Source organism: Rhagoletis zephyria, unplaced genomic scaffold, assembly GCF_001687245.7.
Source record: "Rhagoletis zephyria isolate East Lansing unplaced genomic scaffold, Rhagoletis_zephyria_1.1 Rzeph_scaffold_09278, whole genome shotgun sequence".
NCBI classification, from domain to species: domain Eukaryota; kingdom Metazoa; phylum Arthropoda; class Insecta; order Diptera; family Tephritidae; genus Rhagoletis; species Rhagoletis zephyria.
In genome coordinates this window covers 191-24,575 of record NW_016166357.1, presented here as the reverse complement: position 1 = coordinate 24,575, position 24,385 = coordinate 191, and the positions used below count along the sequence as shown (strand labels likewise).

The following is a 24,385-nucleotide window of genomic DNA, read 5'->3' as shown; positions in this document are numbered from 1 at the left end:
TAAAACAAAAAATTAATTTTGCTATGAAGGTGTTTACAGAAACCTAAAAAAAATATGTCGGATTTTGATGAAGTCGGTGCTAATGCCGAAAGTGATTTGCCTGTTTTGCTCGCAAATTTGAAAAAGGCATGTGGACTTTGGTTCCATAATGGCTTTGCAGTTTCCGAGAAACTAGCTGGTGAAAAAACAAATTCATCCTATGACAACATAACAACAACCACGGTGGAGATATTGCGTCATGGATTGCGCTTAACTCCGGAAGATGCTGTGATGGTGAGTTGTAACATCGAGTTCAATGGAATGCTGGAAATGTTTCATAAACAAACAATGAGATATTTTCAACCATTAGTGTTTGGGGCGTAGTAATATTGAACTACCCTTCAAAAATGTATGTACGGACTATTTGTACGTAATCGAGAGTGGCTCCAAGTAAAATATAGATCTTTTCTATATAAATATGTATGTACATGCATACATAGTATGTATGTACAAGGTTTATAAACCTTGGAATAAACATATACATATACATACAAATATACACAACCGACTATTATCCATCAAATAGTATTTGCAATTTAATTTTTATATATAATACATATTTTTATTACACTTTAAGCCAAAGAATTTCTCGCCCGCTGACTTGCCTAGAGAAAAAGATTCCTTATATAAATTAGATGGCTTGAAAAAACTGATGGATGATTTTGAGTGGGTTTGCCGATCAGCACAGATTCGTGATTCCCTGCCAACGGATTTCTCGGAACTATCTGCTTTGTCAAATAAAAAGCATCAGCAAGATTCATTATTTACTGTACAAGATTATAAATGGTTTTTTGATTCTTGGGTACGACGTAATCTTAAGGCAAATTGTTTGAGTGTTTGTCTTCAGTTGCTAGTAGCAGAAAACGAACTATTGAATGCATATTACAAAGAAAATGCTTTCCTGCGAAATGAAGTGTACTCAACAGCGCTTATCATTTGTTTGTCGGCTGTGGAATTAAATCAATACAGCTTGTTGAGCCAAATTGAAACACAGCTTTATAGTGTTACATCCTCCATAGCTGCCGTTTCTGCCTTACCGGGTTTGAAACACAGACGTACTACATCACACTCTGTATTCTCTATTTCGCCGCCTAAGCACACAAAGGTTTGCGAAACAGACGTAATGAACGAGCCGCAATTTAATATAGAAAATAAAGACGACATAACGACAACCCAAAAGGTAATTAAATTACAAAATATAGGTATACATATGTTACATATGGGCATATCCACCAAAAGCGCAAAATTAAAACTGGTGATTTTTTTTAACTTAACAATAAGGCGTAAATTTGTATTTCTTATAAATATAAAAGCATTTTTAATTTTTCCAAATTTGGGCTAAAACATATATGTAGTAGGCACCTTTAAAAAAAGATGTTGTTTTCTAAGCCTTTGGCTAGTAATATTAACAGTTTCCTTTGCGTTTTTCGCCAATGTTTTTTTAAATAAAATTCATGAAATCGGCTTAAAAAATTATTTATTTAAAAAATGAGATCTTGTTTTAAATTAGTTTTTAAAACCAAACACGAATTCATTTCAGGGTAATAATAAATAACACCAATCACCAATCACCAATGATAGTGACATGCAAAAAATTTTCTTTAAAAATATTCACACTTTTAAAAAATATTTGTATTATGTAACATATTTCCCAATAGGGTCGCGCAATTAATACATTTATTATTCTACCATTTTTTCAAAGTATTGTTATTATAACTCATATTAATTATTATAACTCATATTAATTGATTAATCGCATAATCCACTTTTAAGCGCACTGCGCTAAAAATAAAATATATAACAGAGTAAGATCAGCTTTTGCCACAAATGAAATTGCAAATTTCACATTCAGCGGGAGTTGTCACAAACATCCATAACTCTACGAACCAAAGACATTCTTTGGCCTTCACTTCCACATTCAAAGAAAAAAAAATTTATGCAAATATCGTCCGTATTCTTTTATATTTGCTTGTATATTTGTACTTAAGGTCGGTGTTATGCAGACAAACTTTTGTTTGCCAAATTAAATGGCGGCTGCTTAGTTTGCTCGGAGGTGGTTATGTCGAGTTTGGCACAGGGTTGCACGTTCATTATGGTTTTCATGGCTATTGCCAACACGAAATGAGAATTTCAGATGTACATAACGCGCACAATTAATATATTTTTTATGATATCGTATAGGCAATTAACTGTGCCATAATCTTTGAAGCTCCCACAGCATAAATTCAGTTCTCTGGCTTTCGGTATCACGGCAATTTTTGTGTATAGCAACAATTGTCTAAAATTTTTGTATATGACAACACCGAATTTGCTGCAGTTTGACCAAACAAAATTAGTTTGCTGTGAGAGTCGCCAAACTCGCTCTCTCCGAGTTTGCTGCAACAACAATTGCACGCAGTTTGCCAAACAAAATTTCTGCATAACACCGACCTAACTGATTATACTTCCAAATTTGTTGAATATAGCACCTTCCCATTGCTTTTTAACAGTTATAATATACATAGAATCTTTCAGTTTCTTTTTTTTTAAGCTTAGTTAAACGCATGCGAATGTCGCGTCCGTAACCCAGGATATGCCCATATACTAAATTATTTAAAATTTTCAGACTGATACCCCCAACTCGTCATCTCAACTCATCGTTCCTGCTGTATCGACATTTCGAAAGACCAAAAGCCTTCCCGCTTTGCAACACAAACCTTGTGTATTTTTTGATTCTTTTAACGATGAAAAACCGAGACCGCGATGCAAAACAATGGTTAGCACACATCTGAAAACTAGTTCACCACAAGATATTCTATCACCGATTAAGGCGATCTCTACTACGTCTGTCAGTGAGAATGCATCGCATATAGCAAATGATGAATACTTTTCCAATTCAAATACGACCACAAATACGACAACCACAACGGGTTCATCGTACTGTGGCAGCGATTTAGCTGATATGGCCCTTCCCTCCACATCTCTTCAAAGTCAACAGAAATATTTTTTATTAACACCATCTTCAACGCACACACAGCCCACAGCTTCTTCCTACGCGTCAAGTGATTGTCGAATTGAGTTAATTAACTGTGATGATATTAAAATCTGGACCGATCAAGCCTACGATGAAACTCAAAACCAACAAACTGGACAGCAGGAAGAAGCGCCAACTACCGAGCCGTGTACCATTCCACAGAGGTTGGAACCGCTGAAACAGGTCAGACAATGTTGTTTATATAAAAATGTATAAAAACTGTAAATATAAATCTTTTTTCCTCCAGAAAGCGAAAAGCGCAAGTCCAATCGGCAGTTTCCTATGCAACCTTTTCAGTACTCCGCCAACATATACCCATTGGTCAATTCTCAATCAAACCGGTAGCAGTTGCGGTCTCAATTCAGAAGACACCGAAGGCAATGCTGTCGCTGCTGTATTTCCGTGTACTCTAGTACAACCTGCGGATATTTCGTCGAGCTCGACAGGTGGTATGTTCGATGCATTTATGCCTGTTTGTGGGAAAAAATTACGATCGCGAAACTCCCAAAGTCTATTCGAGGACAGCATTAGCACGCTTGATTATAAATCTCCCACCAATGAATCTTCAAACACAACATCATTGGAAAATGCCGCCAAACCAACTAAGGTTCCTAAAAAGTTATCAAAATGTCAACAAAGTTTGACTGATTTTTTGCAAACTTCGCAAATGTCTCGAAATAATACCGACTTGGAAAAGGAGAACGCTCATTTTCGAGTATCCGAAGCTATAATTTCAGCAATAGAACACATAAAATGGGATAACAGCAAGGATCCGGAGAAAAAATGGCGTCGGAGAAGAGGTTAGTGTTGATAAAATCGGAAGACGTTTCAAATACTTAAGATTTATTACACACTTTGTAGACGTAGTTCGATCAGCCGCAGCTGCATCCGCCACAGATTGCTTAGCTCCAGATGGCAAGGAAAAAAATGGTTATCGACCAAATTTTGAGACAGAGGTATATACTCATAATTTGCAATGTGAAATTAAATATAGAGACCAAATTATTTAGTCTTCTTACGATGAATCCAGTGAGCACATTCCTTATGCAGAATTAGGCGAAAGTTGTCTTGATTTACTCTCCGCAGAAGTGATAGGCCTTTCAATAATTTCGAAATTTAGTGACAAACATCTTCCGAAAGTATCAGAGCTGAAATGGCTAGTCTCGGAGGAAGATACGCCACAACAACTCCTACCAATGCCTGATGATAGCCCTACAGCGAATCCTGATGAAAATGTTATACGCCCAATCACACGGGGTACTCGCTATTGGGCACCACCACGTCAACAAATTATCTTCACGGATCATCCATCGGCGAGGTTGGTTGTTACTTTTGTTCGTAATATCGAACAAATCCAAATTTAAAGTGTGTTTCTCTTGTTATAGTCGTAAGGAGTTGATATTGAAACAGAACAGCCGCTGCGCAGGATGTGGAATGCGAGTATCACGGCAATATATCAATAGCTTTCGATATTGTACGTATCTCGGCAAGTATCATTGTACCGGTTGTCATCGCAATCAAATATCACCGATTCCTGCAAAAATTTTACGATCGTAAGTCGACTTGATAAAGGACTTGATTTTTTATTAATGTCTGTTTAATAATTTCTGTTTCACCCGCCAATGGTTTTTTCTTTCATTAAAGCTGGGATTTTAAGTGCTATCCAGTAAGTGTTTTTTCCTATCGTTTGTTGGAACAGATGTACACGTATCCCTTATTCTATGTACCGGACTTAAACCCTGTGCTTTACGTCGACAATAAAGCACTGCTATCTGCTCGGAGAAAACGGATCCACCTACAATTTGTCAAAGATTTTATAAAAACTTGCCGATTCGCAGTCAGGTAATTAAAAAATATAGATGAAACTTAAAATTACCAACTAATATTTTATATATTTTATTTTCAGAGATCACGTATACTTTGAAAGCATACCTGAACACATAACGAATGATCCAGACATTTGGTCACTATCAGACTTTATTGATGTGCACAATAAGAGTATGCAGCGCTCCATTGACCAACTAATCGAGAAATGCGAACATCATATATTTAACTGTGTGGTGAGTTGCAGTAACGAACATAAGAATTAATTTGATTAAATAAAAACTTTACATAAAAATTTCACGATTTTTTAAATCCCAGCTCTGCACTGCCCGCGGCTTCCACTGTGAGTACTGCCAGAAGGATCAGGTAATTTATCCATGGCAGCCTAAAGTATTTCGCTGTGATTGCTGCGGATCATGCTTTCATTTAAACTGCTGGAAATTGATGTCAAATACATGCTGCAGATGCCAAAGAATCAACAAAAGGCAGGAGATTGCAGTTATTTGAGACGCAGCTCAAGCGCCAGCTTTGAATATGCGGATGTACCTTAACTCGAATTTGTATACGATAAAAAAAAGTTGTGGTCTTGCGTGTTTAAACACAAATTTTTACAAAAGTATGTGTATGTATGTATTTTAGTTAAATGTAATCCTTATATGTTTGTTGCATAAGATACGCTAACCGAAATAACAATTAGTACAGGTATTTTATATATTTTAGGAAAATATATCATAGCTACAATGATATATATGTAAATATTTGGTTTATTAATGGAGAAAACAGCTGCTCCTGCATATCCTGTAGAACCTGTGAAGCATCTGGAACGAAACTATTGTGTGTTTTGCTTGTTCGTATAGAGGGCAATCGTTGAGGATGTGTTGCAATGTTTGGTATGCAGTTTTCGCAGTGTTGGGTTTTCTTCGATTTTCCTAAATTTCGTATAAAGTTTGGAACTGTGATTTATGTTTTTGGTTGATCTTAGACGGTATTTTTATCGAAAAATAACAAACAAAATTAGATTGAAAAACATTACGAATATTTAAAAAAAAATTAACACGTGGTCACCCTGCAAGACAGCTGAGCATCAAATAAGTGCTCATTTTATCCAAGAATGATAGATGTATTCTCTCAATCGTGCATTTTATCACTATCACTAATTACAAAAATGCTTATTAAAATACTCATTTTTGTCCAGGCGATGCACTGAGCACTTTCCCCTTGGTATAATATTTTACCTTTTCTTACTAATTGAAAACTTTGATTAATGAAAAATATATCTGCTCTGCTCTAGAAACTACCAAACTACTTATTTTCGTTTTTTAAACACATCAGTGCTAATGAATAAAGTACTCATTGTATCCATGTCTAATATTTACAAAGAACGTGGATAACAAGAAGGGACAACTCGTTATAATTGTGGTGAAAGTGCGCAACAGGGGCGTGCTTTCCCTACAAGAAATCTTACTGGCAAATGACCGGTCACCTGACGGTCAGTGCTGATGCAACAATGCGGCAATTTCCTCATCAGAATTTCGGGGGGTAATATGAAAAACGTGACCGGTTTTTTTGTGTACATGTGACTATGCGTCCCTTTCTCACATCGCGAAAGGTCTCTTTTCTACTTATTGGATTTCCTAAGATTATTTTTACAAATATTTTTCTGTGCATTGGTGTATATTTTATTGTGTTAGTGAAGAGGTCAGAAAAAAAGTCCTCTTCTTGTAGGATTCCCTTTCGCAACAATTATAACGAGTTGTCCCTTCTCGTTATCTACGTTCTTTGATGAAACATAACGTCGCCTGGGTAAAAGATTGTCGTATGTTACGCACGAACGTATGACGCTTACGACAATCTTTTACCCAGGCGACGATAATTAGTGCAAAGAACGTTGATAACAACAAAGAACTTAGATGATCGAAATGGCTTAAGTTGCAAGTTTTTACTAGTTTTGCGTTCGATAACTTTTTCTGAACATTTTCTCTTGCTCTCAATTTTTCTCTATTTTTCATTTACGCCTCGCTGCAAGTACTTACTGGAAAAGTTATTGAATGGACCTATTTTATACGTGATATGTGAACAAAGCAGAACCGGCCATAATTTGACACACGCGTGCTCTTAAAAAGCATGGCTTCTATCGCCATCACCTTTAGTCGATACGCCTTGTTTCTACGTATTTCTACGCTACGCTACGTACACGTTCATGGTTAATCGCGCTCTTAGCACAGAAATCAGCTGTTTGTCAACAAAACATGCCAAACGTGTTATTCCAACATTCTTGATTTTTTACATGAAATATCATTTCTTTTGAATTTTACATAGTTAAAGTATATGAGATTTAAAAGTTTTCTACGCTTATTGCAAAATATGACATTAGGTGAAAAGGCCACACAATTAGACTACCGAAATAAGGTAATAATGGCACCAATGGTACGTGTTGGAACACTGCCTATGCGCTTGCTGGCTCTTGAATCCGGAGCAGACATCGTTTATACAGAGGAGTTAGTCGATTTGAAGCTAATACGTAGTAAAAGGCGTGTCAATGGTAAATGAAATATCAAACTGAAAAATATAAGTATTTATAAATGTCATTTATTCAACTTTGTAGCTGCATTGGGCACTGTCGACTTTGTCGATCGTAGTGATGGCACAATTGTATTTCGAACGTGTGCAAAAGAACGTCAGCAAGTAGTGCTACAGTTGGGCACTAGTGACGCTGAACGTGCGTTGGCTGTAGGAAAATTGGTAGAACATGACATTGCAGGTTTAGACATAAATATGGGCTGTCCCAAAGAATTCTCCATAAAGGGTGGTATGGGTGTGGCGCTACTTGGGCAACCAGATAAAGCGGAGCACATTTTGAAAACACTTTGTAAAAACCTCAGCATTCCTGTGACCTGCAAAATTAGGTAAATTAAAAAACAAAGAGCGCACGATTTCGAAACGAACTAATTGTAAAGCATTTTTGCAGAATATTACCGGATTTGAATGATACAGTTAAACTCGTGCAGCGCTTTGCTGCTGCGGGCATCGCTGCGATAGCAGTGCATGCTCGTACACGTGATGAGCGGCCACAGCACGCACCACATCCAGGTGAATGAGAAAACATCAATTTTTTGTAACACAATTTATAACTTTTATTACCTTTCAAAAGAATTCATACGCGAAATCGCAAGGGCTGTTGATATACCTGTGATTGCGAACGGCGGTTCAAGGGAGATTCAAAAATATAAAGATATATTAAGCTTTCGTGATTTATGCGGTGCAACTAGCGTTATGGTTGCAAGAGCAGCGCAGTTGAACGTTTCCATATTTCGGAAAGAAGGTAAAACTTTTCACAATACGAACCTTTGCTCATACATATCAATAGCTTAGAGAGAAAAGTTGCTAAGTCCGTTTTTACGAAAACTCATGTCTTAATATAGGAAGCAAGAGAAATTAAAAATGCATCTTCGAAAGGGAAGGCAAATATGCTAAGTGCAAAAGATGCAACAAAATAATATGAATCTTTTAATAAAGACCGAATCCTTCTGATTCGTATAGAGTTTTGCGTTGCAAAACGAGAAATGGCGCATTAAAAGTTTAGCGAAATACTTGAAGAAAATGGCTTTTAGAAATTTTTTTGTCTCTTATAAAATTTGAAAAAATTTACTTATCAACTTTTTACTCTTAAGCTAGCTACATATATAAATACCACAGTTGTGAAATACGAATTTATTTTAAATGCATTAATGGTTATTAAAGCAATAATGTTAATGTCAAAATTTATGCATTAATTTTTAGGATTTGATGCAATAAAAAATTTCAATGCATTAATTTTGAAAAATATAATTCTAATAAAATTTGTTTTCATTAAACTATCCATACTAATGCTAATGAAAACGCAAATACATTTTTAATAATTTTGCTCGTTCACATTGTTGAAACCCTTAAATTTCTAGCGTTTTTTCGAGCTATGTACATTCAAATATGGGTCACGTAGTATGGGTACGTTTCCTAATGCAAAAAAAATCATTAGCAATATTTCTTGGAAATTAGTGCATTTAAATTTTAAATTTCAAAAATTAATGCATTAATTTTTTACATTAACATTAAAATGCTATGCATTAAAAATTAATGCATTTTGCACAACTCTGATACATACATACATATGTATATATAAAATTAAAAAGCATTCTAAACCCTTTCAAGGCATGCTGCCAATGGATGATATTATTGTGAAGTATTTGAAACTAAGTGTCGACTATGACAATGCCGCGCACAACACTAAGTATTGTGTGCAAAATATATTAAAAGAATTGCAAGAGACTCCGCGAGGTAAACAATTCTTACAATGTCAAACGCTGCAACAAATGTGGTAAACGGTTGTTTTTATTCAATATTTTGTTTTAAAAAATTTTTTTGAATTTCAGTGAAATCTGGTCGCTTGGAGATTATTGCTATCGCAAACAATTAGAGTTAAAAAGGCGCGGCAATTTTGGAAGACGAGAAGTAGCGCCCGGTGTGATACCTGACGACGATACTGCAGAAAGTCCGGATGCGAAGCGCCAAAAAAAGGATGCTCTGTCTTTGGACGCCGATGTTATACAACATAATATTGCATTTTTGCGCTCGAACTACAACAGTGGTTAGTTCAAGTCATATAATAGCAACACGTCTACATGTTAAATAATATTTTCTGTTTTAATAGATACTAAACTGCCCAAAACAATGCTTTACACTTATGCTGGCCGCAAAAGCAAAGATATTCCGCACTACGAAACACAGCGTGTCGACAAACTATTCCGTGCAATTTGTTCCTTTGATGGTAAACGATATACAAGTTCATTTTGGGAGAAAAATAAGAAGCAGGCAGAACAAGGAGCCGCACTTGTGTGCCTGCTCGACATAGGCGTTGTAAGTGAAGATGACTTGATTAAGAATGGCAGCATTTTGCGATGATGAAATTTCGTTTACAATGTTATGCATACTTCATATTTTTTTGTTCTAGGCGATGCAATTAGAGTTTTACATATTTACAAATATATTAAAAGACTTAGTTAACTTGTCTAAAAAGTTGGTTTAATTATTTTCAACAATTGTTTTAATAGTACATATGTACGTCGATCTACGCATACTTTCTTTTACGTATAACGCATTTAATTAAATTAATATTTCCAAAAATGGTTTCTGCCTTTTAAAAGCGTGCGTATGACCGCAAATGCATTATAAAAAATATGCGATTTTATGCGGAAGTTATTTGCGAATGGTGTGCATTACGCATGCTTAAAAATAATATTTGTTCCCTCTTCAACCGCATTGACTAATTTATTCGGGATTATGATGTTCCTCTTTTTGATAATGATGGTCATGTTCTTGCTGTAGTTGCACATGTGGCTGGCGGTGTTGCTGTTGTGGATGTTGCTGCTGTGGGTGCTGCTGCTGTGGGTGATGCTGACTTGTCTGCGGATGATGTGGGTGACGTTGGGGTGGCGGCATCATATCGTTATCATCGCGAAAGCCATAGTTGGCAATAAAGTCAAGTAAAATAGACTTTGTTATCGGATGACGTATACTTTCGCAAACCGCTATAAAATATTATTAATAAAATAATAAATACTTAAGCATATTTGAGTAAAAATATATGCATCTCCTACATTGGGCTGTATTAAAACTATTTGGCAATAGTTTGTCCGTGCGCTCACGCATAAATATCCATAGGCCCTGCGGATTCACAGAGCATTCAATTATCTTATTATCCAAATCCTTTAGTGCCTTCGTATATTTAATTTTACCGAATGGCTGATCAAACCCTCCAACGTATAATAGGCCCACCTTTTCGGTTAACATTCTAAAACCAACAAATATTTTAAAAAGTTTAGCAAAGCAAGAAATAAATTGAAACTGACCCCATGCCGCTTTCCACAGTAATTTTAAGTCGAAAATCTACAGAGTTCATATGAAACGGTTTCCACTTAAGTACATCCGCACATACACCTGCCGTGTAAGGCTAAAATCGAAAAATAATATTATGTAGGTACCTATATTTTAACATTGTTTGGCTACATTGCTTACTTGTTTTGAGGGCTGAAAAATAAGTCCATCTGGCTCATGCAATAACGACTTGGCAAACTTTTCACCAAGTAGAGAGGCAGATTGCCGTATGTCCCAAAAGTCTTTATGACGTATGCTGAAAGGTTCCAAGGGCCTATTAATCAAACCTTTCATTATAGCCTCATAGCGGGGATCTAAAAATTAAAAGGTGTAACACATGTTTGCCAAAATAGCATTTTTGGTAGTCAACATACCAATAATTTCTTTTCGTATGCAACGGAGGCGATCCGGAAAGAATGGCTTAGTGCCAATGTCATTATTGGATAACGTTACTATGTCGTAAATCAGGTATCGCGGTATGGATTGACCGTTGAGTTTGTCGATTACCATTTCCTAAACATACGAAAAAATTCAATAGTTAATGCGAAAAAATTTATTATATCACTTTACCCCATCTAGAAGCGTGTTCTCCAAGTGCTGATCGAGGTTACCAGCTTTTACAAAGGTCAAGTTTTCGACTTGAAAGCACGAGTTATTGCGATCAAAAAAGTAAATCTCATCACGTTTATTGATAAGCATCATATACCTGTTGTAAACGTAGGTCTTATGAAATGTAATAAAATTTCAAATAGTTAAGAGCATTTTTCCTACCGCGTTCCATCAGCTTTCCAAGATACCATATACGGTATCTCGTGCAATCGTTTTAGATTATTTTTATCCATAGAAACTGGTTGACAACCGGGGAATCCATTTTTCTCCCAGCTGCAAATTTCTTGAACCTTCAACTGCAATTCGCCCAGTCTTGGTTGATCGGTAACTTGCACTATCCCAGGCACACCGCTCATAAATGTTGCATTTTTAATTAAAATCTCCTTGCGGCGTTTCTTTTTACGGTTACCGCCGTTAGAAACACCCGCTCCATTAAAATCACCACTTTCGTTATTTTGTGTGGTTCCTTCTGCCTGGTCGTCTTCATCGCAATCTCCCTCCTGGTCTTCGCCGGCACCCTCACCACCATTGACATGGTTTAAAGCGGAATGTTGCGAAGTAGAGGACATTTCCGGAGCCTTTCGTTTTTGCGACACATCGCTATTCACGTCGCTTCCATCACCGTCATCATACTCCAAGCACCAATTTGGCAATGCAGGAGCCATCAAAGCATCTTCCTCATCCTCGTAACGACGGAATAGTTCATTGATATAGTCCTGCTTGTATATACCTGGAGGACGCGCTTCCGCAAATATGGCCAATGCTGTTTCGATTGAGTAATCAAGACGTTCTACTAAATAAGAAGCGATCAAAAATCCGGTTCGATTGAAGCCATGCGTACAATGTACGGCTACAATATCAAAAGGACGCTCGTTTATGAAATTGTCAACAATCTCAATAAATGACTGTGTTTGTTCTGGTGAAGGAGTCTCCCCGTGACCTCGACACTGCAACTTTACGTACTGAGCATCGTTTTTTTCAACCACTTGGCGATCGTAAAAACGCTTTGTGTTGGTTAAATCGATCCAAAGTCCCAATTTTATCTGAAAGTAATAACCTTTCTTTAAGCTGGAATGGAAAGCTATGCTTCTAAAGCAAAGTGTATACATGATATATACGTATGTACATACACATCTGATGTGTATGCAGTATAGGCGACACGTTGCAGAGTAATAACATACCTTTATTGTTTTGCAATAGCTAAAAATCATTTCTGGACGAAAAAGGCATTCTATTGGCATCTGGTCGTCGAATGCGTTGCTCAATGGTGTTTTAAATGCCAAAAAACGTTCGGCAATGATTTTTTCACTCTTTCGGGGACAATGCAGCCAACGATTTGGTAGCGGACCAGGTCCACCCCTGGAGTTTCGAGACATATTTCAATTATTGAGCACTTAATACACCTAAGATCAACGGTGTGTGCTTGGGAGCACTACAATGATTAGCACTAATTTATTTCAAACTGCACAGATCTTAGTAAGTATTTTAATCAATTAAACCACTTCACTGTAAAATAAAATTCACTCAAAACGCTGTCACACACAGCTGATATACGAAAAATTGGAAATGATAGAAACAAAATTCCTTTACTCGATAGCTTTCTATCAGTATTATCGAATTAAAGCTGAAGCTTCATTTAAGATCGAAATATACGGCACTAGCTGTGTGTCGAACATGAAAATGTAAGGCCGATTAAGAACAGAAACTCCCTGGGAGTTTTCTCTCTTTTCCCTTTCCTCCTATCACGAATAAAATTTCCCTGAGGATTTTTTTACATTAAATGGCGGAGTTGAGCTCTCGAAAAGCTGTCAAACAGCATTTGCGAAGTTCGAATTTTCTCCTCCCAAATTTTCGGCGAAAATGCTACTCCCTGGAAGGTTTGGCCAAAGAAGGTAAATCTTTAAGAAGAGGCAACTCGCTGAAGTGTGGCGAGTGAGTCTAGAAGGTTCGCAGGAGGAATTCGCGTCCGTTTTGACATAAAGTTTCGTAAATGAATTCACCGCAAATTTGATTTCGGCGACAAAGAACGTTGAAGAAAGAGTGATCGATGATAGAAATAAAGAAATGAAATTACAAAAAAGACGGCGACGACTCCTTTTTTTATTTGCCATCGGCATTTAACATGCGCATGTGCGTAGATTNGTATGGGGGTGTTTGAAGGTTTGACAAACCGCTTGAGGGAAATTTGAGCAAAAATCAAAATTTTTTGATTTTCTGGCCGCCATGTTGATGTTTGATCAAACCGCTTGCGTTGTGTATAGCAAAATCGCCTCATTCGCAACGAAATTTTCACCGAGTAAGGACGTAAGAGAGGAAAATGAAAGAAAACCATAATATTTAGCATTGCGAACTGGAAGAAAACTAAAATTCTTTGCTTGAACGAGTCATGTTTGCATGGTGTATGGCGAAATGGGAAAAGTAGGTTTGAAGAATGTTTGACAAGCCGCTTGTGTATTTCGCTCTTTACCAAAGAAGATTTTTTCTCTACGTTCTTTGTCGCCGCGAAACCAAATTTGCGGCGAATTCATTTACGAAACTTGATGTCAAAATGGACTCGAATTCCTCTTGCAAACCTTCCAGACTCACTCGCCACACTTCAGCGAGTTGTCTCTTATAGATTTACGTTCTTTGTTACTACTTTCAGGTCATGTACCGTACCGCGCCTGATTGAGCTGGCATTAAATATATTTACTTTAGACACCCTGTGAAAGAACTTAATTCATGTTTTTAGCCCTCTTTGTCGTACCATTTCCACTTTACTTTGCCCATTGCAATACATAATTTTGAGTTGCTGTTTTGTGGAAGGATTTCCCTGGCTCAAAGAAATAGCAAAGTTCAGCTTATTAATTTAATAAAAAGATAAACTGTAGCACATAATGTCCGATACAGAGAAAAATATACCAGAAGGGTGGGAAGTACGCAAGAGTCGTTCAACCGGTACGTACTAAAATTTTCATTTTGTGTATGTTGGCCGGTAGAATTGATGCGAAACCGTGTCGTCTGCTTGTTATAAGCTTTTGTATACATAGATACATATGTATGTATGCACACATGTATATTAATTTCATTAACTAAGAATTCAACGTGTTTAAAAATTTATTTCGCAGGATTGACATACTATTTGAATATCTATACAAAGGAGTCTCAATGGGATTTGCCGACAGAGCCAGCAAAAAAGGAATCGTCAGGACCCAGTGAAGTGCGTTGTTCCCATCTGCTTGTCAAACATAAAGGGAGTCGTCGGCCTAGCTCGTGGCGGGAAGAGAACATAACGCGATCCAAGGAAGAAGCACGTGCGATTTTGGAGGATTATCGCAAGCAAATTGAGTCTGGTGAGATCACACTTGCCGCCCTTGCAACTAAATATTCAGACTGCAGCTCTGCCAAACGTGGCGGCGATTTAGGTCCATTTGGCAAAGGTGGGAAAAATTATCAACTAATGGAAAACCGTATTTAAGTTATTTTAACTGCTTTCAGGCCAAATGCAAAAAGCATTTGAAGATGCAGCATTTAGTTTGAAGGTTGGACAAATGTCGAAAATTGTAGACACCGATTCCGGATTGCACATAATTTTACGAACGGAATGAACGTGGAATTTAATTAATCTGTTCAAATCTCTTCCCCATTTAGGACCATTTAAATGAAAATGCATTTGAACTTTATGAAAGACTTAACCTTCCTTCTTTATCTTCTTTCGTAAATGTTATTTGCTTCCCTATTACATCCATAGCATGGACTCTACAAATAATTCATAAAAGTGAAGTACACACATGAAAGAAGAAAATTAAAATGAATCACACTATACTAAAATATATTAAAACTCCATTTTATTCAGTAATAATTTTTGACCTGCTCCCGTCCCCTCTTTCAGGACTTGATGTAGTGGTTTCAGTAGATCTTTAAGAATCGACTTTGTTGATTCAGTATTTTGCTCGAAAGTGTTCAGCAGGATAAAACAGGCGCGGTTTACATTTACCCAATTTTTTAGCTAAAACAATAATTGGATTAAAAAAAAAATAATATCCAAATTAAATTTGTGTATGTTTCTTACCGTTTCTTCGTTTAATTTTTGTACAAGTATCGAACCAAAAGTTTGCGCTTCGCTGTTTTGTGTTAGGCGCTCCTTATCATTTTTGATAATCTTTTTCAATACGATGTGCAGGCCCGACTCTTCGATGCCAGGGATTGTGACAGCTTCCTTCTGAAAAATAAGAGGTTTTCCTATTTCGTACTTTGGCCAATATTGTATACTTTACTTCTTTCTTTTTATCAACTTCGTCGTCAGTAGAATCATTCTGTTCATTTTCCTCAAAACTAGGCTCCAATCGTTTTTGCTTCTTTGCTTTTGTAGCATCCGATATTATTTTTTCCACGTCGTGAACAATCTTTTTGTTTTTAATTTTTGGTTCTTCTTCTACAGTTAGGGCCCATGATGGGTCCACAATAACATCGGCTATTGCAGAGGTGGCTTTCTCAAAGTGTTCTTGACTTACTGTGAGGTAAAGGTATTTAGTACTTCAAAAAAACCTACTGAAAAATTGTCAATTTGTTACATTTTTTTAATATCTCAGCTGTGACTAGGCCAATATGTCGATTAGACAGCCAAAATTTGGCATTATCAGCAATCGCATTAGCTAAGGATTCTTCAATTTGCTCGAATATTTCCTTGCGTCGAATGTCTTTGTCCTTTTTGCCATATTGCAAACCATCCTCTATATTAGCTATGAAACTCGGATGAAAGCAGTTAGTATCTGCAGGCGCCACCAGCCATTCAATGACGCGACGACCCCATTGATTTGCCATCAGGGTTTCCAATTCAGGATGCAGCGTATCATATATGGCTTTTTTAGTTGCCTTAGTGTCATCTAGCGAGTTTACTAATGCAAGTAAAAATATATGCCCATGCTCATGTGTACAAATTTTAACCAGGTGTTCCTTAATTGTTTTTATTATAGCCTGAACCAGTAAAAGTTTAGTTTGTAAATTGTATTTGAAGATTTTAAATTTAACATTTGTACTTACTCGCCGATTCTTGGGTGTTGACTTATAAAAACAGATTGTCGCTGATTGGGTGCCATCCTTCGTAGTCAGCATAAGCGGTATAAGAGGTGCAAAGGAACTTACTGTTTCTTCTATTTTGTCATCCTCACACTCTCCTAAATATTCTAAAATTACTGCATGAACTAGGGAATTATCTACCAATTGCTTGTTGGCCAAATGATCCAGGTTAGATTTAACCGCGCCTAAAATTGATCTTTTCATATTAAGAGTATTTTTGTAGGTATCGGCAAGAGTTTTCACGTTGTCGTCTTTGGAACTTCGATACAATTCTCCATAGAATTCTTGGCGTAGATAACCACGTTGTTTTGGATTGGCTACAGCATGATAGACATGGTCAAGAATTTTACTCGATATATTATGTCCAGCTAAACGTACTACATTTCCCATAAAACTATCGACCAGTTTTGACTTGATAGTGGGCGAACCGTATTTGAACATCCGGAGAACACAGAAGTGTGAATACTTGGATACAGACATTTCCACAGCGAGTGGTAACAATTTCTACCAACATATTTTAAGTTATTGTTATTTAAAGTTTTACATAATGTTCTTATATCTGAATTTACCTCCGAAATTTGATCTCGAATCGCGGGCGAAGCATACTTCAACATGCATTGGATGATGCGAGCTGTGTCATGAGCCATTATCAACTTTTTGATCACATCGCCACGGTTCAAAACATTGTACAGCTTTTCTACCAACTCTGATTTATTTTCAGTACGACGACTATAATATAAGAAATGCTTATAAGTACATATGTAAAATATTTAAAACTTTTCCAGGCAAACATATGTGAATATGATATTACCATTTAAGCTTTTCGTAAATTTGCTTCGCCTCAACAGACACTTCATATGAATCTTTGGCTTGTTTTCGTTTAAGTTTTAATTCTTTTTTCTCTTGTTTAAATTTGCGCCAGTCCGTTTTTTCGCCCTCACCTGGTGCTGCTCCCTTTAAACCTGGCTTTTTACCATTTTTACCAAACTTGTCAAGTCCCCGAGGTTGTCCTGCGCCAGGTTTTCCCAATGACTTTGGAGCAAATTTGTCTTTCACCATCTTTCCTATAGCATTTCGTTGAGAGGTCTTGGCAAATTTATTTGCCTTCGACGAGCCGTCAGTTTTCGGCGGTTTATTTTTCCCTTTATCCAATTCCAATTTTTGTGACTTCTTTTTTATTGGACCATCACCCCTATTATCCGACAGACGCTTCTTAGTTTTAATCATTTTAAGTTCCAATTATTTTTTATTTAACAAAATCTTTAACAAAAACTGAATCCACGTGTGTATAAAAAGATGTTTTCATTTTTTGACAGCTGCAACAGCGAAGTCCTTCCTTAATGCAACTCTGTTAATTCATTTTTCGTTTCGTTGCGCACCGTTTCGTTCCAACCGAAACGGTCAACGTTGCGCGTTTATAAATTTCTGTACTCCTTTTTCAGCGCTTCTGTTTTTTGGCACAATTTTTCACGGCGTCTTCGAAAATAAAGGTACGTTTTGTAGGTAAATCTTAATCTTCCAACAATTATTTTATCTTTGTTGAGGCAAATTTCTACAGAAATCCGAAGCTGAACAAACATTTAATATCAAAAGGGTAAGAATTGTGCGAAAAAACATTTTAAAGTTATCAAGCGGGGAAAATTAAAATGGGTAGAGTGCATAAGAAGAAAATCGCAGAATATGCGGAATCTGCTGAAAATGAGAATGAACAAGATGAGGAAGCTAAAAAGAGCGCCACGGTGGAGTCCAACAGCGATGAATCGGAAGTTGATGGGGGTGCCGAGGAGGGTGATGACGGAAAGAAAAAGCCAAGCGTTGTAAGAGATCGAACTCATCCCGAAGGGAATACCGATGATGAATTCCATTCTGTACAGGGTAGCGCCACCGAAGATGACCAAGAGGATGGTAGCAGCGGTACAGTCGGCAAAAAGGCTAATAAGCGCAAAGCAGCGCCAGAAAAACTAACCGATGGTGCCGATGATAATGTGGATAGCGAGGATGAACCATTAAATGGCGGCGGCGGAGGTGGAAGTGCAAAGAAAGGGCGGAAGCCGGCAGGAGGCGGAAAACAAAAAACGGCTGGCAAAAATGGTAAAGCCACTGGTAGGCGTGGCAAAGGGAAGAAGGCACAAGCAAAGGTAGACGAGGAGGAGGGAGATGGTGAGGGTGAGGAAGTCTACGAGGTGAGTAGAGGTTATGTTTTATAATATACATACATACAAACATTAAAATATCGATACTCGATTACTATTCAGCTTCGATCAGTCGTTTTTCGATAAAAATTTAACAAATATTAGGGGTTTTCATCTAAAGAGATAAAGGGATAAATTGCTTAAATGTATCAGTTTATCCGTATTCTTTCATGAACGCCCCTTGGTAAATAATTTCCATAATATTGTTTATTATTTAACTTATATGGCTAGTTAGTTCGTCCATTGTACTAATTTGGTTTCATGTGTTCGTAGCAAATGCGACCACCTGGCAACCTGTAAGGGTTGAATTTTGCTGAAATTTATACAAAAACGTTTGATGTAGTGATAAAGTTTGGTTAAGTAGATTTCCATACAAAGTTTGACAGTTCGTTTATCAAAAGGGTACTGTTTATGAATTTGTGCAACGATTTTTGGTTGTGTGTGGAGGTGACTTCATAAAGCGGCGTTCGTTTAGGGGGGAGGTTGGGGGCTATGCCCCCTTCCCCTCCGCCACCCACCCGTAAATCGTTGTACAAATAGCTAAACATTTCCCTATCAAAATGGTAAATTTATATTTATATAAAGTTTAATAACAGTTTATTACTTTTTATGAAGACACCTCTTGGAGTGATTTCAAGTAGAAATATAGAAAAAATGCGCTTTGCAATCAAACATAGAAGTATGAAATGTTTTCTCGCAAGAGATTTTAAATTTATTGATGGTTTACCTGTTTGAAATTTCTGTTTTCTTAAGTCTTCCATATTCCAGAATACATTGATTTTTCTTTTAACACTTGCAAACAATTTTATTTATTTGCTATAAGGTTAAGGACATAGTAAGCCACAAAGTAGAACATGGTGTTACTTACTACTTAATACGCTGGAAGGGCTATACTAAAGATGACGACACCTGGGAGCCTGAGGATACGTTGTCGTGTCCGGACATAATTGAAAGATACAAAAATAAAGTAAGTACATTGTAAAAAATAAAATGTCACACCAACAATGATTGTATCATTAGCAATCGCCAAGTAAATCGAGCAAAAAGAGTGGCGTGGCTGCTAAGAAAGGACGTCCAGTAAAGGGACAATTGGCAGCTGATCCAAATAAAGAGTGGGAGGTTGATAAGATAATAGACTACGCCGAGGAGAAGAATCAACGTATATTTCGTATACGTTGGAAGGGATTTGGCCCTAAACATGACACATGGGAACCAGAAGCGAATTTGTCATGTGACGAAATTATCGATAAGTTTATGAAACGAATGAAATCACAAGAAAATGTATCGTTCAAAGAACTTCGCGAGGAGCCGAAAAAGACAAAACGGCTCGTGAACCAAACGCTACCACGTACAAATTATCATAATCCGATTGGACGCAAATCAAAGCGCGCAGTCTCGAAGAAGAGGTAATTACTGAAATTACTTTAAAATTGCTTTAAGAGTAAGAGTGTTACTTTCCAGGGTTTATTATGGCGATAGCGATGAGTAATTTGAAAGTGGTGACATAGTTTAAGATGACTTAATGGTGTTTTTGTTTTCCTAAATCATCGCTTTTTTACTGAAACGACACCTTAGCATGTTGCAGCATTGTTTTGATCTTTCTATTGTGCATTTCAAACTTTACGTACATAAAAGATCTGCATTTCATTGATGATATGTTTTACCGGCAGCAAAAACTACAAAATAAAACAAAAATTACATATAAATTTGTTAGAATTATCTAAATTCTAACTTCAGAATGAATTATTAAATAAAAAAAGTTAATTGAACTTTTCTGGTGGCATGCTGTAGGTGTTCTAGGCAATACGTTTATTAATGTATGCATAATTAATTATAAAGGAAACATCGCATTAAGCGTTTTATCAACAATATAAAATTGAATAAAATTATTTTATCAAGAGAAGATTACCCAATTCTAGAAATTGTAATCTTGAATTATATAAAACTATGATTCTGCTCGTTTTTAAGAATAAATATAAATGAGTAAAAGCACTACGTCTTTTTTTATGTAAGATAGATATGTTACTGGCGAAAGGGAGTACCCACTAGGAAGGTTGGAATACTATTGGAGTGCCAGCCCTTGACCAGATTACAATCCGTGTCGTTTTGGTTATGCAGACCGATTGAGCTTGTCGACGGCGACCCTTGCTAAGTGCCTAATGATTGAATTACTCTTGCTAAATTATCGCACTACGATAGATTCAGTGATAGCTCCAAGTGCTTATCATTTGAGAGCAGTAAATATTATTTTCCCTGTCGTATACATGTGTAGGTATGCATATAGATTTGCACTTCGTTTTTTTTTTTTATTCAGGGCTATCACAATCGATTGTAGTTCGATTTTTCGTGAAATCTAGGAAAATGCATTTACATATGCACGTTGAAATGAAAATCGGACTACGATGAATTCAGCGATAGCCAAGATTAATTACGGACAAGTAATATAGGCTGCTATGTTCAGAAATGGCATCATAGTTTAGAAATAAAATAGTCTGATGGTTTGGCTTGATTCATTTCTAAAAACGGATAGTTTCAAAATTAATCCAACGTTCATTTTACTTTTGTTATCTATTTTGATAACTTCGTTATTTCATCTTTAGAAAATTTCCATTTTTAATATCGTCTGAACACAACTTTCGAAAGCAAACACACTGCATTAATTCAAATTGCCACAATTATTTTGTTGCAGCAACTAATTAGCCACACATATAATCTGATAGTCCTTCAATTGTTTTCGTCAAGCTCAACTAACGATAGGCTCAGGAAGCGTGCCGTTTTGACGGAACCAGAGGTAGTGGGATGTTAGTTGAGTTGAATTGCGTTGGCAACTGAAGAGGTGGTTGCAGTCGTGAGACGAACGTCCAAATCCCGGAAGTAACCTCGTACGTTGGAGTCTAGTTTAGACAAATAAGAGTTTAACCTAATATAAGCCGTCATCGATTCATCATCAGTTAGCGAGTGGCGAAACGAACGAACTCAATGAGGTACAACCAAACTCGCTATCGTCTATCCGTGCTAGCTAACTTTGTTGTTGCTTTCGCATGCAAAATTCTTCTTAAAGCGACCGGAACTCAAACATAGCGAGCGAGAAGTGGCGAATCGATGACAGCTATAGTATCCAGATCGCAGCTGAGCCACAGTTACGCGGTCTACAGGTGGTGAGTGTACTCCTATGACGCCATTCACAGAACGGGAGATAGTGAAGGTGGTGGCAGTCTCTGTGAATGTCGTTTATTGCCTGTAAACAGAGGGCCGGGTGTAGAGGTTTATTACGTGTATTGTTGGACCTCATCCTCTAGTTCGCCCTTATGGTCTCATAAGTACTCACCCCTATTGCGAGTGTCGACCAGTAGTAGATAAACGGCTATTATTCGAGTATCGAGTATCCAAAGTTGGCCCTATCACAATTTTCACATCAAAAAATATACCCAAAAAATAATAAAGCAGAACAAAAACGTTTATTCCCAATTTCTTGTTTTTCCTGTTAAGTTGTGGGAATGTTTTATTCACATGGAATTGGCGATAGGGCTGAGTATGTATTTTCGATGTCGTTTTCTCATTCAATGAGTGTGAATTGTATTTAGACGCTCATCTTTCTAAAACAAACGATTGTAGAAGGATGAACGACTAAAAACTGTTCAAAGTCGCTTATTGATGGGGAAATCCACATTCACCATACCAAGGAAAAGCGATAATCGAATATTAGTCTTTTATCTACTACTAGTCGACACTCGCAATAGGGGTGACTGCTTCAAACCTTCCCTTATACCGCATTATAATTTTTTTTTTACTTATACTTGTGTTTCTTTGGGTTATCCAGCTCAGTATCACGATCACTTCTCACGGAAACGATCTGGATCATTCTTGTTGGGGTTGGCAGCATTTTATACTACTAGCACGAGGAAGACGAAAATATTAAAATGAACTCACTAAATGTGGAACATATTTAACATAAAGGCAATTTATTTGAACCAAGTAAGACTCGTTAACTTACGAGAAACAAATGGCAGAATATCTGTTTGTGTATACATACAATCATTTGTCTGTGCTACCAAACCCTGCGGCAACCATATCGTTGTTGTTGCATCTGGGTGCAAATTTCTTATCCGGATCCCGATCATTGCCCAAGGACACACAGCAACTGTTTTGTTCACAAAAAACAGCTAAAAAGAAACTTAGGGCATACCAATACGGCATTACTAATGCATATCTAAATTTTTTTGTTCCCAAAATTCCTGTTTTAGTTGGGCAACTAACTTCATTTCATCTGGGTTTATTCAAGATTAAAGAGCAAAAAATAGGATAAATTAGTCAAATTATTGGAGGGCTGGCTGCAGACCGAATCCAGGTCCCTTTGGTTCCTCACTCAGAGATGTGGGCTCGCCAGCAGGTTCGCTGGCAAAACGACCGCTACGTGGACCAGGTGGTGATGGTTTTCCCGCTTTGAAATCCGCTAATATTTGTTGCATGTCTTTGACGGTTAAGTCTTCCTGCAGTGCAAAAAATATATTATGTATATTTCTTAGAACAATAAAAGTTAACGTAAATGCTTAGTGATACTCACATAATAATCGTCATTAATGGCGACCATTGGTGCATTAACACAAGCACCCAAGCACTCTACTTCAGAAATGGTAAACAGGCCATCTTTGGTCTTTTCACCTGGTTCCACACCCAAAGTTTTCTGCAATAAAACGAGGTTTATGAATTGTCGAAAAATACCTTTTTATGGATTAATAAAATAATACCTTGCAACATTCCATAATTTCATCAGAACCACGTAGCCAGCATGGTGTGGTTGTGCATACTTGTATATGGTATTTGCCAGTGGGTTGACGCAAAAACATTGTGTAGAAAGTAGCGACTTCGTAAACTCGCATATGAGATACTTCTAAAATTTCGGCAACCTTCTGCATGGCCGAGATGGGCAACCAACCATATTGGCGTTGCGCTAAATCGAGCAGTGGGATCATGGCGGCGCGTTTGTAACCCTCTGGGTAAATGCTGATAATAGCTTCAACACGCTTTTATGGATGAAATAGGAGATCATGAGACTTAATTAAAAACTTGCAAAACACGATAGTTGACTGACCTTCTTATTCTCTGGCGTAAACTCGAATTTGATGCTTGGGTTGTCTTCCGGAGTGTCGCGGTGCACGAAGAGATGATCACTGCGTTGCACTGCGCTCGTGGCAATAGTGCGCATACTGCCACGCTATACCGTAAATGTAAAATACATGAAACAATTAGGAACAAATTATTATTTTTACGTTTTAAATTACATAACGAGCCGTACGTACCGCTTTCATGGCAAACAGACGTTAAATATTGTGGTCAATGGTTTCCTTTATTACAACTTACCACTAAATTGATCGACCTTGCTGCACAGCTCGAAAGCATTTTAAGAATTTTATATCGAAAACAAATTTGTAAGAAAATATCGTTTATACAGCAGCTGCAATGCAATCGTCCTTTTTGTTTGGTTGACCAAATGACGGCCCAGCTACCATCAGCTTATTGACGTTTTTGACATTTTATAAACAGCTGATCGGTGATTGACAATCGCAAGCTTCTGTAGGTCCTTTCCAGTACAATCCATTGTAAAATGAATACAGAAGGTGGCGCTGATTGTAGTTGCGTTCGATAACAAAATTAGCCAACACCAACCAACAATCAAAATCAAGAGCGTAAGCGAAAATTCTCTCCCAAAGAGAAGAAAAAGCAAAAAAGTAAACGAACA

At 37.1% G+C, this 24,385-nt stretch overlaps 7 protein-coding genes across 14 annotated transcripts; 4 read left to right on the top strand and 3 right to left on the bottom strand.

The window, feature by feature from the left end:
• The first annotated feature begins 6 nt into the window (after positions 1 to 6).
• Rubicon (run domain Beclin-1-interacting and cysteine-rich domain-containing protein rubicon) lies at positions 7 to 5,487 on the top strand. Of its 2 annotated transcripts, none has more exons than XM_017631818.1 (10): positions 7 to 273; positions 617 to 1,219; positions 2,645 to 3,235; positions 3,300 to 3,852; positions 3,914 to 4,008; positions 4,063 to 4,370; positions 4,438 to 4,605; positions 4,697 to 4,894; positions 4,959 to 5,112; positions 5,195 to 5,487. In XM_017631818.1, the coding sequence occupies exons 1-10, from the start codon at positions 55 to 57 to the stop codon at positions 5,381 to 5,383; spliced, it is 3,078 nt and encodes a 1,025-aa protein (XP_017487307.1). In that variant the 5' UTR covers positions 7 to 54; the 3' UTR covers positions 5,384 to 5,487. The 2 variants fall into 2 exon arrangements, with proteins under 2 accessions (XP_017487307.1, XP_017487308.1); XM_017631819.1 differs by lacking the exon at positions 5,195 to 5,487 and having other exon boundaries at positions 4,697 to 4,718; positions 4,816 to 4,894; positions 4,959 to 5,048.
• A 1,420-nt stretch (positions 5,488 to 6,907) lies between these two features.
• Positions 6,908 to 9,912, top strand: Dus2 (Dihydrouridine synthase 2). Of its 2 annotated transcripts, none has more exons than XM_017631817.1 (7): positions 6,908 to 7,418; positions 7,482 to 7,782; positions 7,845 to 7,966; positions 8,028 to 8,198; positions 9,065 to 9,227; positions 9,286 to 9,500; positions 9,564 to 9,912. In XM_017631817.1, the coding sequence occupies exons 1-7, from the start codon at positions 7,205 to 7,207 to the stop codon at positions 9,812 to 9,814; spliced, it is 1,437 nt and encodes a 478-aa protein (XP_017487306.1). In that variant the 5' UTR covers positions 6,908 to 7,204; the 3' UTR covers positions 9,815 to 9,912. The 2 variants fall into 2 exon arrangements, with proteins under 2 accessions (XP_017487306.1, XP_017487305.1); XM_017631816.1 differs by having other exon boundaries at positions 6,911 to 7,418; positions 9,065 to 9,230.
• On the bottom strand, positions 9,913 to 12,964 carry mRNA-cap (RNA guanylyltransferase and 5'-phosphatase mRNA capping enzyme). 2 transcript variants are annotated; one of them, XM_017631814.1, is made up of 9 exons: positions 12,577 to 12,964; positions 11,558 to 12,438; positions 11,357 to 11,492; positions 11,161 to 11,299; positions 10,928 to 11,100; positions 10,762 to 10,862; positions 10,648 to 10,703; positions 10,510 to 10,576; positions 10,350 to 10,440 (listed from the first exon to the last, which is right to left on the bottom strand). In XM_017631814.1, the coding sequence occupies exons 1-8, from the start codon at positions 12,769 to 12,771 to the stop codon at positions 10,554 to 10,556; spliced, it is 1,704 nt and encodes a 567-aa protein (XP_017487303.1). In that variant the 5' UTR covers positions 12,772 to 12,964; the 3' UTR covers positions 10,350 to 10,440; positions 10,510 to 10,553. The 2 variants fall into 2 exon arrangements, with proteins under 2 accessions (XP_017487302.1, XP_017487303.1); XM_017631813.1 differs by having other exon boundaries at positions 9,913 to 10,440; positions 10,510 to 10,703.
• Positions 12,965 to 14,143: 1,179 nt separating this feature from the next.
• On the top strand, positions 14,144 to 15,207 carry LOC108375666 (putative peptidyl-prolyl cis-trans isomerase dodo). The gene is made up of 3 exons (XM_017631812.1): positions 14,144 to 14,332; positions 14,503 to 14,814; positions 14,873 to 15,207. The coding sequence occupies exons 1-3, from the start codon at positions 14,272 to 14,274 to the stop codon at positions 14,980 to 14,982; spliced, it is 483 nt and encodes a 160-aa protein (XP_017487301.1). The 5' UTR covers positions 14,144 to 14,271; the 3' UTR covers positions 14,983 to 15,207.
• On the bottom strand, positions 15,119 to 17,781 carry LOC108375664 (protein penguin-like). Of its 2 annotated transcripts, none has more exons than XM_017631806.1 (7): positions 17,265 to 17,781; positions 17,023 to 17,182; positions 16,418 to 16,957; positions 15,949 to 16,351; positions 15,652 to 15,887; positions 15,447 to 15,596; positions 15,119 to 15,383 (listed from the first exon to the last, which is right to left on the bottom strand). In XM_017631806.1, the coding sequence occupies exons 1-7, from the start codon at positions 17,678 to 17,680 to the stop codon at positions 15,210 to 15,212; spliced, it is 2,079 nt and encodes a 692-aa protein (XP_017487295.1). In that variant the 5' UTR covers positions 17,681 to 17,781; the 3' UTR covers positions 15,119 to 15,209. The 2 variants fall into 2 exon arrangements, with proteins under 2 accessions (XP_017487295.1, XP_017487296.1); XM_017631807.1 differs by having other exon boundaries at positions 15,447 to 15,593.
• Positions 17,782 to 17,842: 61 nt separating this feature from the next.
• Positions 17,843 to 20,548, top strand: LOC108375665 (M-phase phosphoprotein 8-like). 4 transcript variants are annotated; one of them, XM_017631811.1, is made up of 6 exons: positions 17,844 to 17,943; positions 18,012 to 18,270; positions 18,328 to 18,636; positions 19,469 to 19,612; positions 19,666 to 20,051; positions 20,107 to 20,548. In XM_017631811.1, exons 2-6 carry the CDS (start codon positions 18,100 to 18,102, stop codon positions 20,132 to 20,134), a joined length of 1,038 nt encoding a protein of 345 aa, XP_017487300.1. In that variant the 5' UTR covers positions 17,844 to 17,943; positions 18,012 to 18,099; the 3' UTR covers positions 20,135 to 20,548. The 4 variants fall into 4 exon arrangements, with proteins under 4 accessions (XP_017487297.1, XP_017487300.1, XP_017487299.1 ...); XM_017631808.1 differs by having other exon boundaries at positions 17,843 to 17,943; positions 18,012 to 18,636; XM_017631810.1 differs by having other exon boundaries at positions 17,869 to 17,943; positions 17,998 to 18,636.
• Positions 20,549 to 22,877: 2,329 nt separating this feature from the next.
• LOC108375663 (NADH dehydrogenase [ubiquinone] flavoprotein 2, mitochondrial-like) lies at positions 22,878 to 24,135 on the bottom strand. Its single transcript, XM_017631804.1, has 5 exons — positions 24,007 to 24,135; positions 23,738 to 23,860; positions 23,394 to 23,669; positions 23,210 to 23,329; positions 22,878 to 23,135 (listed from the first exon to the last, which is right to left on the bottom strand). Exons 1-5 carry the CDS (start codon positions 24,043 to 24,045, stop codon positions 22,962 to 22,964), a joined length of 732 nt encoding a protein of 243 aa, XP_017487293.1. The 5' UTR covers positions 24,046 to 24,135; the 3' UTR covers positions 22,878 to 22,961.
• Positions 24,136 to 24,385: the final 250 nt, after the last annotated feature.